Here is a 16,888-nt window from a genome sequence, read left to right as displayed (position 1 = left end):
AGACGGCTTTCTCTGCAAACAATGTTGGTTTGTTATGCGGCTCTATAGGGCAGCATTCGTACGGCGTGGCCAAGTAAGGGCACCAGGATGGCATATGCAACTGCCATCCATCGCATCCTTCAGCGCTTGGAGGCGTCTGACGTCCTCTGATGACGATGATATGTAAGTTCTGCATCGACTTGATGATTGCTTGAGCTGTATCGCGAATGAGTTTACTGATATCTGTCCCATAAGAGACTCGGATTTCTTGCCGAATATCACCACTGAGCAAGTTCAGAAAGGCGAAAATATTGTCATGTCGTTTAAGACACTGCCTGTCTAGAAAGCAGTCCAAGAACTGTTTGGGACATATCGGCTGGGAGCCTATCCTCGGAATCTTGACCTCGGAGTCGCCCCGGAAGTACGTGCGTGTTGGTGTGCTTTCGCCTGAACTGACCCAAAAACACGCTGGCCTATTGCGGGGATAAATGCCCTCGAGTCTTGAATACGGCACTACCTGATGACCACATTGGATAACAAGGGATTGAGCAAACATCATCTCTTGCACAATCCAGGCGCGAGACCAGTAAGGACGGTCCATTAGATTCCTCAAAGGTTCATCCTCGTTTGGGGTTGCATCATCGCTGATATGGGATATAAGCAATGCAGACTCTGGCTGTATACGTCGATTCTGCATCACCTCCATTAAGGAATAAACCAGCCTGCTGCCGTCATCTGGCGATCCTAACCAGGCGATAACCCTTTTTGCGAAACTGTAAATCCGATGCATTAATAGCACCTGCACTTCCTTCTCTTCTTCATCATACTGATTGATGCATATCGCATCGACCCAGAGCATCCTCTCTGAATTAGGATCTCGTAAGTATCTGAGGGCTTCTGCGAGATTACGGGTAACAGCGAAAGGATAGTCGCAGAGGTCGATAAACTCTGGATTTTCCATTTCACCCCAAACGTAAGAAAGTGCCTCATATGGTAACACTTTGCCAAGAGATGCCTGCGCAAGGTCTTCTTTCGGTCTCAGATGGCATTTGATTTTGTCTGATGTGGTACCGGAGTGAAGGACCAGGATACGTGCTGTTTCTCCCCCTAGGCGCTCGGCATATATGAAATCGACTAGCGGTCGGTTATGCGTTTCTAGCGTCGATTTATATGCTGGCTTCACATTGTCTTCGGCTTGAGACTGTTCCTGTTTGACACGCCTCGATGGTCGAAGGTCGTCATTGCAAGGCCTAACGTCATTGTCATCGGACCTTTGGTGTTTCTTGACCATATCTTGACAGCAACTTGGATTCGCATCTATAGTTGGTGGTACAGTAATGCTTGTGAACTTTTGCGGTGACGGAGGTTAGGTAGGACGAGAAAGAATGGGTAGGCACTCAAACAGAACACAGCCAGATACTCCAAAAGCTGCGGAAGATCATTTCGAACACACGAGAATATCCACGTCCCTTTAAACGTGCTAATCATGCGATCAATGGCCATAGAACTCATGGCAGGGGTTCATTGCCCAGCCTCAAGCGGCGTTGTAATCACCCCCTTTCTTGTATTGTCCACTAAAATGATCGCTCTACGCGCTTACTGAGGAAACAGGGTGGTCAAGCGAGGCTGCCTTCATCTCAGCATGTTCGTGATAGGCCTAGTGCTTACCGCGGCATATGCGCGATTCATCAAAGCCAGCCAATATTCGAAAAACAAGAATGCAAAACCGAATCGAGATTTCACAGCACGCAAAATACTTAGCCAACATGTTTCGGTGGCTATCCGACAACAGATATCAGGTTCTCCCATCTGCTCTGCCGTCTTCCATAATGCCGGGTTAGATTAGTTGGTCCTCGTTCTCTAGAACAGGAACCGGTATTCGCGTAGCAACAAATAGGGAACCTCAGCTCATTGCCCCTACAACTGTTCCACCAAACAGAATACTGTATTGACAAGGCAGAATCAGATATATGTACAAGGCCGTATATAGCCAAATTTCGCTCTATGCCAACGCATATCCTCATGCATGTAGCTGCAAGCTACTGTCTTCTTGTCCGCAATCGGCCTATTCGCGAACACGTTGCATGCAAAGACGAAAGCCCCTCAGAACCGTGTACAAGCTTAAGTGGCCAATCTATGGAATCGAGGGCTCATCGATAGCCAGGGTTTACCACCATTAATGATGCATGGGTCTACTGGTGCGGAAACGAGCATCACGAAGCACCGGGATGTGAGCAAGCAGATGACTGGACTACATTCATTCTTGGTTCTTCTACATACGGGTGCCGCATCCTCACCGGGAATCTTCGACAATCCAGAATTCCAACATCAAGGCTCAACCCACTAGTCTTGCCATGAACACTCGCTCAACTAAAGCCGAACCAAGAGTATGAGCGCTGGGATCAGGCTTGGTAACAGCGAAGGTGGGCGAGATGGAGATCAAAAGGCGCGGATGGCCCGTCGATCTTTACACACATGTTCCGCGGATGAGCCGCACAAACCGTCGTCCAGAACCAGAGAAAACAAACCCCGAAGGAACGAATCGCAGGAACCGTGGAACGCAACTGCACACATTTTCTTCGGGTCAGTCTACGTGTAAGCCGCACTTGACTGGTAGGGTGGGGAAGAAAGTGTTGTGCAATATAAAGAATCCGCCATCCCTCATCTTACGCCCGCCCAGACTGTTCTTCTTCTAACGCAAAGGCTAGTTCTTCAACGAGGGGAAGGGTATACATACGCAAACCCACCACCCCTCTCAGAGCGTATGTTGTCCAGCACTGCGGGCTGGAATCATTTGGAGGCCGATCCTACCTTTGAAATTTGCCTTTATTTCCTTCCTCTCAGAACCCTAGCAACCGCAGAATGTATCTTCCGTTCAGTCGACGCCTCGTGGTGGGTGCTTGAGGACGCTGAGGCTGGAGACGGGCGATGGAAATGGAAGTGCGTCGGTTTGCCGGTTTGGCTTCGTCCTACGGAGCTATCGGACTAGTGATGACGCTTGCTTGCGAAGCTAGGCCTTCGAAAAGAGGGCACAATAGCGAACGGAGCACTTCTGAAGTTCGAAGAGGTTCGAAGGCAACAGTAGTATCGGAACAGGTGTGTGATAGCTCAGGAAGGGTAGCAGGGTACCAAAAAGAAAAAGCATGCAAAAGTCTGGGGGCTTTGAAGACTAGAGAGAAGAGTGGGGTAGAGGCATTTTGGGAAGCTATGGATGGTATTTGCATTTCTACTCAACTGAGTTTTCATCCACCACTATATAGGCCAAGGGATTCTCCTAGTCATGAAAGAAGACTTCTTCCTGCTGTCTAGAGTGCTTGGAAAGCTGCTTTTGAGAAACAGATTACCTAGGTATCTAGCAGCACGAAGTGGCTCCTGGTCCGTCTCCACCAGCCCAGTTGAATACTATAGCCTTATTGAAGGCGATGTCGCTGTTACTATAATCCTGGCAGCGCCATCCGAGTTCCTGTTGGGTAGTTGATATTGGGAAACCTATTCACAGGATAAAGGACTGTATGAGAGAAAACCTACCGTGCAACTCTTACAGATCTTCACACACATGTTCGTGCTCGCTCGCCAATTGTACGACCTCCAATTTCCCGTTATTTTGCCACTAAAAGACAGTCGTTGGCATTGCTAGCTTGGAAACCGTTTGACCTGGTTCTACTTACAAACTAGTCTAGAAGAACTATGTTAATAATGCTGGTTTTGACTCTTAGTTAAGATACCTCAGAGAACTTACTTTAACATTGCATTGTCCGTTCATGTTTGTACTAGAGCAGGCCTTAAACTCTGCTGCAGAAGCGGAGACGGCAAGAATAGAAACAATAGCAGCAAGCTTCATTCTGCAGGATCAGTGATATGTATTGGTAAAGTAAGTTGAAAGCGAACGCAATCAAAGAAGGAGGCTTGTGTAGGAAATACAACTACGGCGAGAAACAATGTCCTTTTATACCTTTTAGATTCCTCTAACATCTCAGCTCACGACACTACACACACCTAAGCTGAACGAGCTGTTTACGAGCATTCCATGTCCCATGGAATTTAAAGCGGGGCGTGCCGCCTAGTCGAATCCAGGCGGGGTAATTGCATGAAGAAGATATGCGTCTGTCACAAACATTTCAGCTCATTACACAACCCACAACTCAGCTGATTTAGGGCTTTCGTACCGTACTATAGCTTCATATATGTTCATTTAAATATATATTAACTGCTGGAAGCTTCGCCAATCATGTTGTGTATTGACCACCAGCTGAAAGCCGTACCACTGGTGCATTAGAAAGTAACATTTACGTAGGCGTCTAGAATTTCTTCCTCCCTGCAGGTGCCTAGACTTCTTTCACTTTTCCATCAGTAGGTCCTCAGACTATACCGCCGCAAAATGCTTGGCGATTCGTCATGCACCAACCAATCTTTAACTCAATACCTTCTGTCGCTTCCAGCCTTAACGAGCTGTAGGCTGCACCGAGAAAGTAGTTCAAGAGCACATGCGTATTTTAGCTATTCCACTTGTGTTATCATCCTTTGATGGTATACTAGGTACTGAACACTAGAAGTATATACGTGCGAGAACTTGAATACTCCCGAAGTCCCCTTGTCCGTCTTGCATCGCAATAATAGCTTGTTTGACTAGCGGATCTCTGTACTCTCCCATTCTAGAGGACTAACAAAGGGTATACTAAGCTGACAGTGGTTTTATAGGATGGTTGCAAGCGGACGAGCAGGGCTGCTTTAGCGCTGCTGCGTGCCGATAGCAAGTTCTTTCTCAACTACCGTCGAACTGCACCTACCAAGCGGCTGAAGTAGTTTGTTGGATAGTACTTGCTCGCCTGGTTACGCTTGGAAGGCGAATGATGTGAGAATCAAATGCCGCCAATCATATACAAGCAGTGCACCAGCGAACTAGTTGTTCGGCGGGTGACTACTGCTGAATCCCCGCTGTTGTACGGGTTTGCTTTTTTAGTTGATTCAAGTAGAGTAAATGAAGCACGTGCTGGAGAAAGTCCTCGCTAAGCATTATAACAAACGCCGTGGTGTGATCCGCGTATTCACTTCAAATCAACGACCTTTTTCCCTTTCTTCTTCGCCTCCAACACGGCATCTCTCCATTCCGTCACACCATCCAACGCACCTTGAGGGTCCGACTTCCTCTGCAGAAGGTAACCCTGAATCTCCGCAGGCGAAAAGGTAGCCTCGGGAATAGCTTCCGCAAACTGCTTTGCCATCTCCGCGAGACGCTCTGGTGGCAGTGTTGCAAAGCTCGGTTTTGCAGGGAGAACCGCGGTGGTGGAAGGGTCGTTGTTCGATGACCTAGGCTTTCTCCTCCTTGAAAGAGAAGATTTAGACTTTTCATCGTTCCTTTGCGTGGCTAGGTCGGCTTCGCTGCTGTACATGCGACGGAAGATTTCTTGTATCTGGGTGTTGGTGGCTAGTGTGAACTTTATTTGGAGGTCTACACGGCCAGGGCGGATAAGTGCTGAGTCGAGCTTTTCGGGGTAGTTCGTGGTCATTATCAAGACTCTACCTTCGCTGGATGCCGCGCCGTCGATGATGTTGAGTAGGCCTGCTAGGGAGATCTTGCTCTTACTTCCTTCTTCATCGACTGGCTCTGGTGGAGGGGGTGGTTTGGCTGCCTTGATGCTGAGAGCTCTCACGCTAGGTGCTCTGACGGATGCTGGTGCCGATGCGTCGTCTGTAGTGACGAGAGTGGTGGTTTCGCTGTCGGGTTTAGGAATCTTGCGCGTGCGCAGGGATTGCGTGATTCGTCGGCGAATGGACTTCTTCTCCGTGTCAGTGATGTCGTTCTGCTTCTCTTCAACCTTCTTTTCGTCTTTGCTTTCATTCTTCTCCTCTTTCTCTAGCACTTTCTCCGTCCCCTGAACAGGCAACTTGTCGGCCTCTGCAGTATCAGAGCTATGATCCGAGTCTGGGATTACAGAAGACCTGTCCCGCCGAATACCCGCGCTGTCGATATCTTCTAGTAGAACGATACAGCGATTTGGAAGCTGACCGAACAGCGATGCAAGATCAGACTCGCTCATATCACGCTCACTCAAGGAAGCGCAGTAAACGCTCAGCCCGAAGATTCCAGCTATTGCAAAACTCAAAGATGTTTTACCGGTACCTGGAGGGCCATGGAAAAGGTATCCTCTTCGGTGCGGAATGCCTCGTGCGGCATACCACCGAGCTGTAGCGGGGTGAAGGTATTCGTTGATGTCTGCTACAACTTTGTTCTTTTGCGCTTCATCCAGAGTTACTGTGCTGATAGGACGTGAAGGACGAGTTGACTGAACAGACCAATAGCCTCCATGCTTAATCTCGGCTCGCATGATTTCAGTCGTCTTGTTAGGCTTATGCGCCGACCATTCTTTAACATGGTCTATCAAGTCCTTGACAGGCTTTGTGCTGCGGCCAATACAACGGATGATGATGAAGTATTCAATCCGTTCCTGGTACTTGTTCTCTTGGCAGTCTTTGCTGAACTGGAAGTAGTGACCATTGTGAGTAAAGCTGTCATCACCGAGGTTAGGCTCGTAGTACACTGGACTAGTACCCTTGTACTTGTCGTAGTTGAAGATTCCAGACTCGTCCAAGACATCCTCGATGTCTGATTCTGAATCATTATCGTCGTCCACTTCGTCACCACGAGCTCTTGGCTTCTTTGAAGTGGCTTTTAGATCTCTGCTGACCTCCGTCATGCGATGTTCCGAAATCCAGGATATGAACTGGGGGTATAGATCGTCATCGTCATCTATCCGTATGGCCGAAGTACCGTGACCTCTAGATGAAGAGTTAGTGGGCAGTAGTTGGGTGGGTTGAACAAGCGGCGAACTTACAACACCAATCCGCGCCCCTGGGTATACAAGAATAGTGTTCCCTGGAACAGACCAAACAGCAAAAGGTATAACGACATTGTGCTTCCAACATCGAAGCCAAGTTTGTTAAGGAGAAGCTGGAGTATAGCGCCAACACCCGGAATGTTGATAGCCGCATCTGCGAGGCCTGGAGGCAGCGTTTCCTTCAGATTCTCCATATCGATATCGAGCTGGAGATTTGCTCTTCGTGCCGAGATATAAATTCAGGTCAACAGGTAATCAATAGTAGACGGTGCGTCTGTTCTCGTGACAAAGGGCCTTGATCAAACGTGAGACTCCAGCGAGTGAGTGTCTTAGGTCGGTGTGAAGTAGTAGTAGTAGTCCAGCCACGAGATGCGATGTGTGCGTATTTATCGTATACACATGATTACCAGGCAACCTTACCTGATGTATGCCGATGTACTAATATCAACCATCGTCATAACGTGGTGTTGAGAAAAGGGCGGTGGGATGGGAGCCTAAACTAACAAGTGGCTGTGCAAATTGTGCAGCCGACTCAATATAATCAGCTTTGGCGTCAGCCTCTCGGAGGCTCTGTTTGAACAAGATGCACCCTCTCTGGGGTAGTTGAAGTGGTCACCTGCATGGTGCATCCAGTAAGGTGGAGACTGCAGATACCTGAAGTGCGTTGGTTTCGTCTGGTCGGACGAGAGTATTGGCGCGCCAGCAGCACGGCTGCAAGCAAGGCGGATTGGCGTTCAGTCTAAGGGTCACGTCGAAATTCTTTTGCGCACGATTTGCGCACACAAAGGGCGCATGAAAGTGGCCGCGATGCGTGCTGCTGTGGATACAAATGTAACATTGTCGACTTGGGGGAGCAGAATCGGTGACGCCGGTAGTGAGATGCGGGCTAGCCGATGAGTCAAACACCCACCATGACACTGAACTGGAAAGGCGTTGCCGCATAGTGGTTTAGCGAGGCTGAAAGGCGACCGCAGCACTGAAGAATTCAAACGCAGTTCGCTCATGCTCAAATGACGTGGCGAAGGCTGTGGCGCACCGGTGCTTACTTGCATCCCTCCGCACGTCGGCTAGCGTATTCCTGTACATGATCTTAACACTATGCGACAAAGATTGCACTGGGGTCAAACACCCAATTCTCCGTTCGCAGGTTCTGATGCGGTCCAATAGTCATGTATGAAGCACGAACAGATATTGTTAATGCAATTGTCTGTGTAGAAATTGTGATGAGATTTCATTGATAGACATGTCGTCTGGATATCAAACGCCCCTGCGCCCTTTCTCTTGCCCTACAATAATCAGACACGCTCTAGTTGCCTAACCAGTCTAGGAACTCAGGTGTGAAGTAGCTGACTATAATGGAAGCCCCTGCTCGAAGGATACCCTGTGTAGCCTCTTCCGCCATCTGCCTCAAATCGAACACACCTGCGGCTGCGGCCGCGTGGATCATAGCGTATTCGCCAGACACCTGGTATGCCGCGATAGGCATATCCTTGCCGATTTCCTTCGCATCGCTGATGATGTCCAGATACTGACTTGCAGGCTTAACCATGATAATATCTGCACCTTCACCAATATCTCTAGTAATAGCTCGTCGTGCCAGACCACGGCCGCCGGGGGGTAGCTGGTAGCATCTTCGGTCGCCAAACGAGGGTACTGAGCCTGCAGCGTCGCGGAAAGGACCGTATAAACATCCGGAGAACTTGGCTGCGTATGACATCAGCACGACCTGGTGGGCAATTCCGGCTTCAATCAGCCTCAGCTTGATAGCACGAATGCGACCGTCGTTCATGTCCGATGGCGCAACGCAATGTGCGCCAGCATTCGCATATGAAAGGGCTACATCGGCAATTCGCTCTACCGACAAAGCGTTGTTCAGACTACCATCGTCGCGGAGGATACCGCAATGGCCGTGTGAGGTGTATTCGCAGAGGCAGACGTCGGCAACGATGAAGAGATCGGGGAATGCTCGTCGAAGCAGGCGGATGGCCTTGATAACAGGGCCTTTGGGGTCGTCTGCATTAGAGCCAAGAGCGTCCTTTGCAGTGGGCGCGAGCGGAACTCCGAACAGTATGACCGACTTGAGGCCTTTTGCGACGAGCGGGGTGAGGTATGGCACGACCTTGTTCAGGCCTCGGCGGTGGATGTTTGGTAGGGAGGGAATGAGCGTCTCCTCGTCAGGTTGGTCGGAAACGAAGAGGGGGTAGATGAGCATCGACTGTGCCAAATATTAGTGTCTGCGACATGCCACACGACGTCATTTCCCGCGCACCTTTGTGAGCTGTCGCTCGGCCTGCCATGCTCGCGATAATGGATGGCTGTATCCTCCGTGCAATTGACTCTTGATATCTCCGGATATGCTCACGCTGGTGGCGGCAGTGCTGGCGTAGGACCGGGTTGAGCGCGCTTCCGATATTTGAGAGCGCAGGTCGGGTCGCTCCGGCCGTTCCGAATTCCGGTAGGCAATGTCTGAGACGAGCGAAGAGAAGGACATGGCGGGCGTAAGGCAACGTTGTTTCGTGGGTTGGTGGGACGTGTTTAGGAATTTGAGTCTTGGTTTGTGCAAAGAAAGTGAGATGTCGCTGACGTTGGTTTGGGCCCTTTCGGGGAAAGGTGGCGTTCGTAGTAAATGCGGACAGCCGAGGCGTTAAAGTTTCACTCCGACTATAGCGAGCACACTATAACTGTGAGAAAGCGGAGTAGGTGACGGTACGGAGTATGAGATAAGGGTATCGGAATGAGAGGAAGGAATTGGAGAACCCAATTCTTAGAATCTTTGCAATATACACAAGATGCGGCAACACTATACGCATACGAGATGCAGATGGCGGCCGAGCCATCTCCGGCGACGAATGAGAGGCACGGGATTACTGGAAATCAGATAAGGTTAGCGTCGGATCGTGCTACTCAGCCCTGAGGTCGAGAAGTCGGGAAGGGGCTTCAAGCTTCAAGCTTCGTCACATGACGCATCGCCAAAGTATCCACCCGTGAACCAGTCGCGCATCGAGCGCATACGATCCTCAGATCCTTCCACGATAGCATGATGCCCGTGTTTCGAGTTGCGAGAACCAGGCGGGGCCTACGACTATTTATGACGGTGTGGCTGTTCACAATTTCCCGTTTCGTGCCGTCTGTCTACCCACCATCTCAACCTCCACCATCTCATCGGCCCGTTTACACTGGGGGCTTACTTTTGTCTGTTGCTATCACCAATGCTCTTCCGGGTCATCTCAGGCCGTCGTTGATCAACGATAAATACAAGTGTGTTGAGGTGGCGACATCGCGAAGTTGCCCTTTTGGCTCGGAAAAGGCTGATGAGCTACATGGGATTCCGACACAACAACAACAACAACATCATCAAATAGCATTCGCAGTATCAAACTCACGAACTTCTGCGCCACTTACACATGGAGCCACGTACAGCAGATCACTGATCGTATCCCAGCAAAACCAAATTGCTGGCAAGGGCCTTCATGGAAAAAGCAACACCAGAAAACGAAAACATCCCTATCTCAATCCGATGTTGTTGAGTCAAGGGCAAAGCGGGGTCGATCCTCTAACCTATGACACCCTTCGCTAATCTCGTAGTCTCGCTTATCACTCGCGTGGAAAAAACGTGTATAATTACCGACGTCGTCTTTTCTTTTCCAATGTCGACAAGACCCCGCTGCATCTAGCGTGAACCCTAGCATCAAAACAAACACTACAAAGCAAAACCTGTGTACCTAGCGATGATAACTAGGACTCACTTAGTCTAAGGAGGCGCCATCTGCCCAATCATGCTACATCGCCTCGTTCGTTGTTTCTGGTAGTCTAATAAGTGCCACACGCACTGGACGCTAGGCCGACTACCGCGCAAGTCCCTTGACGGTCTTCACTGCAAGGAGACGAAAGCAGCACTACAGAATCATTGTACTGACATGGATAATTGTGCCGCCAACGCGGGGCAGCTAACATTAGACCCCGTAGACCGTTTATTATCTTGGTATTGTGCATACGCGGACAAACAAACTACAAGCCACGTCTTATAAAATTGACATCGTATATGTAGGGGCATGCAAGGCACGAGTCCATCTGCATCACCCGACATCAGATCTTGATCCTTCATTCAATCATTGACAATGGCTGACCTACGATCGACCACTATCAGCGTCAACCTGACTCTGATTGTGTTGACTTCCCTTGCAATCAGCTGCCGTATCGGGAGGAAAATACGGATACTGAGCAGTTTCGGCTGGCATGATGGTGAGTTCGGCTCATTGCTCCTTTGTCTAACCATCTCCTCATCGTACTGACCGACATGAAGCACTCGCTACCTTTGCGGCGTCTGCCGCTATTATCCTGTCCATCATTCAGATGTACGCCACACGTCTCGGAGCTGGTCTACACGAGAAAGATATTGACCCAAACAACATGGAGCTACTACTCAAGGTGCGTCACCTCGGGCTTGTCATCCACATTGCACCTACTAACTCGATATGTGTCAGTTGGTCATGGCAGCCCTACTCTTTTACTTCTCCGTCAACTGGGCCGTGAAGCACTCACTGCTCTTCTTCTACGCCGAACTCACTTTCGAACCCTGGGCCCGTCGATGGATCTACGTCATGCACGTAATCGCCTTCTCCTTCGGTTTCACCTGCGTCGTCACAAGCATCTTCCAATGCATCCCCGTCGCGAAATGGTGGGACCCAACCATTGATGGATACTGCATCAACCTGAACAACTTCAGCTACTTCAACTCTATTTTCATGTTAGCCTGCGATCTCGTGCTCTACATCATGCCAGTCATCTTCACCTGGAACCTCAAGCTACGTCGTCACCATCGAATCGCCGTCAATATCCTTTTCGCGATGGGAGGCTTGGTCCTGGCCGCAAGTGCCACACGTGTCTATTTCGTACACCAGCTCGCCACCAAAGCAGACTTCCCCTTCCAATACGCCGCGTCCATGATCTGCGCCGTCATCGAGAACCACCTCGCCGTCATCGTCGCCTGCGCCCCTAGCATCAAAGCAGTCCTGATCCGATACTACCCCAGCCTGCAAAGCAAATTCGAGAGAATCATCTCGGACGAGGGCTCAAGGGGCAAAGGCTACAGGACTGGGAGTAGTGATCGCGTTACCTACGACCCGGAGGCTGGAAGCGCTGGCTCCAACGACGTCAAGTTGCAGATTGTCAAGACTCAGGATGTCAAGGTTGAGAGGCCTGAGAGGCCCGAGAGGCCAGATGCGAACAGGATGATTACGAGCAATAGCGCGAAGAGTGAGAATAGTTTGCTCGGGCGCTGGTGGCGGGCGCCCAACAATTGGAATGTTGGTGTTGAGAGTAATGCGAAGTAAGCTTCAGGGTTGTGTATGTCGCCGTTGTCTAGGAGTTATATTCGCTCTTCTCATGTATTAGTTCAAGGACCGTTGTATGCATCAATACCCAAAATCGATTCAATGTTCGTCACATTCCTTTTGCACTTCATCCTTTAGCCTCTACCATGACGCTTGTATCTCATTTCCTGATCCACACCGAATCCCTTCCAGCTTCACTCTGCTCCATATCCTCCCAATCACTCTCTTCCTCCCTGACAACTACCGGAATAGCCGCCATCAATGGCCTAGGCCCTGATGTCTTCACATGTTTGAACCCAGTCGGTTCGCTAATGCACATCTCCTTTTCTTCCTCTATCTTCTCCGTCCTTTCCCATTCGAAAAGAAGCATATTCTTGACCTTGGCAATAATCCTCTTCCAAACACCATCTTTGGTTGGCTTGGTGTCGACGGTAGGGGTGGAAGGAGGCTGTGGCAGCGCGGTTACAGTGGCGTCTTGCGCATCTTGGAGATTGGAGAGTGTAAGATTCGCTAGGTGAGGCTTTACTGGACGCGGGGACGTCTTGTTGTTGAAAAGGATTGAGCTCATAGGGAGGAACTGTCTTGAGCCATTTGGTGCCATTTTTCTCGAGACGAAGGAAGATGTGGTATGGAGTGCGTATTGACAGATGAATGAGCGCTCATCTCATTCGATGGTGATGATGTGAAGCTTTGTCGTGTCGAAGTGAGGCGCAACGCCGTAGAGGTGGCCGAGCAACGCGTGGTGTGCGAGAGCGGCAGTGCAATGAGGATGCAGTACGCGGTGGATTCAAAGGACGATGGTTGTCTTCTTATCGCGATTCAATTTCGTCGTTAGGATCGATGCTTCGAAGGTTACGTTATTTTGCAAACGGTGTTCTGGAGCGACGGTGAATGCAACGGTAACGTGAGCGGTGTATGAGCGCGCTCATGGTACATCGACAGATTGAACGATGAAGAATCTCCAGTCCCCTTCAGCACAGGTGCTCTGGAGGCGTTCTAATTTGGGCTATAATAAGCCATCAGTTCCCACTAGGACAGTGCATAGTGTATTTGCATTGCAACCAGGAAACACAGCTTCCCACTATGAGGCCGAATGACGGCTGATATTGGAGATAATTGTCCATGAGCCATCATCGCGAGGTATCATATCCATCATGCAGTGTGCGGTATAAGATGAGGGCCAATGACTTAGAGCATGGGAGGCTGTTTTCATTGCATAAATTTGCAAGAGCCGCGAGTAGAAGATGTTGCAAACGTGCACACTTTCTCCACAACTTTCGAATTAGAATTGGAGACAGGAATAGTTGAGGACGATCTCATGATACGTAAGGAAACCATGGTAGCGCTTCGGTCATCGTCGTACTCACTGTAGAAATTATTTGTTAATACTAGCCTCTCGCGAATGGCTCCTTGCAGAAGATCAGGCTCATATCTGAATAGAGGCGCTGAGGTCCTCGATGCCTCAATTTTGAGGGAAAAGGACGACGCTACTTCGTTGAAGGTAGAGCCAAGATGACGTTGTCGGTCGCCGCGCGGCAACACTAATTCATCGGCCTTATGTACCTTCAACCCAAACAAACCGAAATTTCCCCATAACTCCGCGCATCCCGCCCATCATTTTCGCAGAATACCAAAGTACGAATCAATTCAGCATTGCTACCCCGGATTTATGTACAGTAGTTTAGGCAGTCTGGGGTAAAATCGTTGACGGAACGATTTCTGCCACCAATCATACGACACAACGCCATCGGTGTTTGCCTCCACGCTTCCCCGCAAAGTTACGATGTAGTGGTATTCCACACGCTTATACAATAGTCGGCCCAGAATGGTAAGTGCGGCGGAACAATTACAGATTCTAGTAATCCAGTAAAGGGGTATATCCCGTTGTCTTGGTATAAGTATTGGCCGGTCCCGATGACCAGGTAACAAGAGCCCGAGTAAAGCATTATACGTCAATCATTATGGCATTCCGTCTTACATACATCCTTGCATTTGCAAGCGTCCTTTCCGGTGCATTTGCCGATAAATACTCGAGAACGAAGCCCGATCGAGGCGCTCTAGTCGTCGATGCATCCGGCGCAACCATCGGCAGCTACCCCAACATCAGTGTCGCAGTGGGCGCTCTGCACAACTTAACCGATGCACAAAAGATCTTCATCCACCCTGGCATCTACAACGAACAAGTGTACATTCCCCCTCATGCCGGTCCCATCACTATTCAAGGTTACACGAAGAACGCTCGTGGCTACAAGGATAACGAAGTCACTTTAACATTCAACCTCTCGCGCCAGACGCCCGGACTTGCCAACAACGACGCCACAGCTACCCTTCGCTTAAACACATCTAATGTTCGGCTATACAACCTTAACATTGCCAATACGTTCGGCCAGGCCAGACAGAATGGACAAGCTCTAGCACTGAGCGCGCAAAAGACAGACCAAGGTTTCTACGGATGCAAGTTCACCGGTTACCAAGACACCATCTATGCCAACGTTGGGCGTCAAATCTACGCAAAGTCATTCGTCAACGGAGCTGTCGATTTCATCTTCGGCCTGCGAGCAATTGCATGGTTCGACAAGGTCGATATCGAGGCTATCGGCCCTGGCTACATCACCGCCAACGGTCGTGAAGCCGAGAACAACACCAGCATCTACGTCTTCAACCAGGTCAACGTCTCTGGCACCAACGGAACCAACACGACCGTTCTGGGTCGTCCTTGGAGACCTTTCTCCCGAGTCATCTTCCAGGACAGCTATTTGAGCGATGTCGTCAAGCCTGAGGGATGGGCTCGATGGGACAACACGCAAAGCACTGACAACATTGTCTACCAGGAGTACAAGAACTATGGACCTGGCGCAAACATTGTCGCAAGAGCGAACTTCTCCTCCCAGGCGGTCGCGCCAATCAAGGCATCGGATTTGTTTGGAAAGAACTTTAAGAAGGAGAACTGGGTTGATGCAGACTACTTGTAGATGTGGTAGAGAATTGGAGGTGTATATTTTGCCATAATCGATTCGATAGAACTAGTCATGTTACCACCCAGTATTTCTCTACTCGACCTGATGGTCTTTCCTGACCACAAGCGTACTGACGCTGTGTACCAAATAACCTCGCAGAGAAGGTGTAAGTTTGCGACCAGCGCAGATCCACCAATCCCCTCAAGCAGCACTATCAGTGACTGGCTTAGCCGGCACAGCCTCATCCGAACGAATTCTCGGAAACCGCCTCCAAGGTACATCCTCGGATGTAGCGGTTACGCAAGTCCAAAGAAGACTCCAGATCTTCAGAATCCGGTAATGGGGTACGGTGAACGACGTAAGGCCAGCAAAGATCTTGCTCTGTGTCAATGGAAGATAACTCTAGTCTCGAATGACGCATGCAGTCAGCTTGTTGAAGTTCATGTACGCCATGATCGGGATGTGCGGGACAGCACGAGCTTCGAGCATCGATCTCACCTCAACTGTGATTTCTTTGCACAGTCGAAGCAGGGTTGTACCATCAGAGAGAGACTTTTTTGTGTGTTTCCAGCGCACGACGCGGGTGTTTGTGGAGGTGTACGACTTTACCCCCAGAGCATGTGCATATATTTCATTGTGGATTTCGGGCGAGTAACGTAGAAGGAAGTTGGCCTCGAGGCCGCGAGAAGGCTTAGAGATGCCGGCACCAATTGTGCGAGTCTGAAACATGCGCACTTTCTTCACCGCATCGTCGACGTCCTCGCGTTTGATTCTCGTTCCCACGTCCATGATGGCAATTCGACCACTTGACGACAATTGGCGCTCAGAGTCCATAGTGAGGGATTTTGAAGTGAGAACTAGGGAATTTGATGAGCCGCTCTGGGCTAATCAGTAAATCGTCCTGCGATTAACTGCAGACTATTTGAAGATAAAGATGAATTCCATTTAAGTAAGAGAGTGATGATTGAGAAGAAAAAAATACGAACAAAAAGGAACAGACGAAGCTAGGTAAGGCTCTTGCAGATAGTGTAAGCTTCGTGTTCTATTGTGTTCAATTGAGCCCGATCTGGTGAGCTGAAGACAATAGCTTCAGTCCGTGCAAAGCAGATGACTCGATTTCATCGCGTCATGCTATTGTTCATTCTATTGCATGTTTCCAGGTGAAGGTGAGAACTTCGCGATGCTATACTTTGGTCCAGCGATAGACCACAGCTGGAAAGCCCCTCTCAGCCGCTGTAATTCAAGCGATACCTCTCTAAACGAACATGAAGGGAAGTTTTGAGTTAAAGAACCCGCAACGACAATAATAGCCGTTGGGTGAAAGCGAAGGACATCGCCTATCGCAAAGAGCATTTCCAACTTGTCGCTCGAAGTCACGAATTGAAGTGGTTGGTTGAAGACGAAGGTGGTTGGCAAAATCCGGGAGGTTAGGCGGGGTGGCGTGGACGCGATGACCACGTGATGACGTCCTTGCACCCGTCACGTTTTCCCTGCCATCATTGCGAAAGAGCGAATCGAGATGCAGCGATGGCTTGGGAAAAGCTCCAGTCGTCTTAACCAAAAATACCCATGCATCTGACGGATTGTATGGAGGCTCAATGCTGGATTGATGTTTGAGTCACACTGCCTCTGCTATACGTTATTGCCTTGACCGCGGAAGCTTGACCGCACATGCAAACATCAATAGCGTCTGGTGATTGTGTCGCACAAATTCATCGTCGCGCATCTATATCACCGTCATAGATGAGACAGGATAAAAGGCACGGTAGGGACATGCCGAGTT

The 16,888-nt window shown here is 49.7% G+C and overlaps 6 protein-coding genes across 6 annotated transcripts; 2 read left to right on the top strand and 4 right to left on the bottom strand.

Moving 5' to 3' along the window:
- Positions 1–5,024: 5,024 nt before the first annotated feature.
- On the bottom strand, positions 5,025–7,009 carry ALTATR162_LOCUS10441 (uncharacterized protein; the record flags this gene model as incomplete). The annotated part of the gene is made up of 2 exons (XM_043318077.1): positions 5,025–6,756; positions 6,813–7,009. The coding sequence occupies 2 exons, from the start codon at positions 7,007–7,009 to the stop codon at positions 5,025–5,027; spliced, it is 1,929 nt and encodes a 642-aa protein (XP_043174012.1).
- A 1,112-nt stretch (positions 7,010–8,121) lies between these two features.
- ALTATR162_LOCUS10440 (uncharacterized protein) lies at positions 8,122–9,306 on the bottom strand (the record flags this gene model as incomplete). The annotated part of the gene is made up of 2 exons (XM_043318076.1): positions 8,122–9,030; positions 9,085–9,306. 2 exons carry the CDS (start codon positions 9,304–9,306, stop codon positions 8,122–8,124), a joined length of 1,131 nt encoding a protein of 376 aa, XP_043174011.1.
- Positions 9,307–10,933: 1,627 nt separating this feature from the next.
- Positions 10,934–12,148, top strand: ALTATR162_LOCUS10439 (uncharacterized protein; the record flags this gene model as incomplete). Its single annotated transcript, XM_043318075.1, has 3 exons — positions 10,934–11,057; positions 11,119–11,243; positions 11,300–12,148. The coding sequence occupies 3 exons, from the start codon at positions 10,934–10,936 to the stop codon at positions 12,146–12,148; spliced, it is 1,098 nt and encodes a 365-aa protein (XP_043174010.1).
- Positions 12,149–12,308: 160 nt separating this feature from the next.
- ALTATR162_LOCUS10438 (uncharacterized protein) lies at positions 12,309–12,749 on the bottom strand (the record flags this gene model as incomplete). The annotated part of the gene is made up of 1 exon (XM_043318074.1): positions 12,309–12,749. The coding sequence occupies one exon, from the start codon at positions 12,747–12,749 to the stop codon at positions 12,309–12,311; it is 441 nt and encodes a 146-aa protein (XP_043174009.1).
- Positions 12,750–14,109: 1,360 nt separating this feature from the next.
- On the top strand, positions 14,110–15,120 carry ALTATR162_LOCUS10437 (uncharacterized protein; the record flags this gene model as incomplete). Its single annotated transcript, XM_043318073.1, has 1 exon — positions 14,110–15,120. The coding sequence occupies one exon, from the start codon at positions 14,110–14,112 to the stop codon at positions 15,118–15,120; it is 1,011 nt and encodes a 336-aa protein (XP_043174008.1).
- Positions 15,121–15,507: 387 nt separating this feature from the next.
- Positions 15,508–15,939, bottom strand: ALTATR162_LOCUS10436 (uncharacterized protein; the record flags this gene model as incomplete). Its single annotated transcript, XM_043318072.1, has 1 exon — positions 15,508–15,939. The coding sequence occupies one exon, from the start codon at positions 15,937–15,939 to the stop codon at positions 15,508–15,510; it is 432 nt and encodes a 143-aa protein (XP_043174007.1).
- Between the last annotated feature and the right edge of the window lie 949 nt (positions 15,940–16,888).

Source organism: Alternaria atra (genome assembly GCF_907166805.1).
Source record: "Alternaria atra isolate CS162 genome assembly, contig: 33, whole genome shotgun sequence".
In the NCBI taxonomy this organism is placed as follows: domain Eukaryota; kingdom Fungi; phylum Ascomycota; class Dothideomycetes; order Pleosporales; family Pleosporaceae; genus Alternaria; species Alternaria atra.
This window is presented reverse-complemented; position numbering and strand designations above follow the sequence as displayed.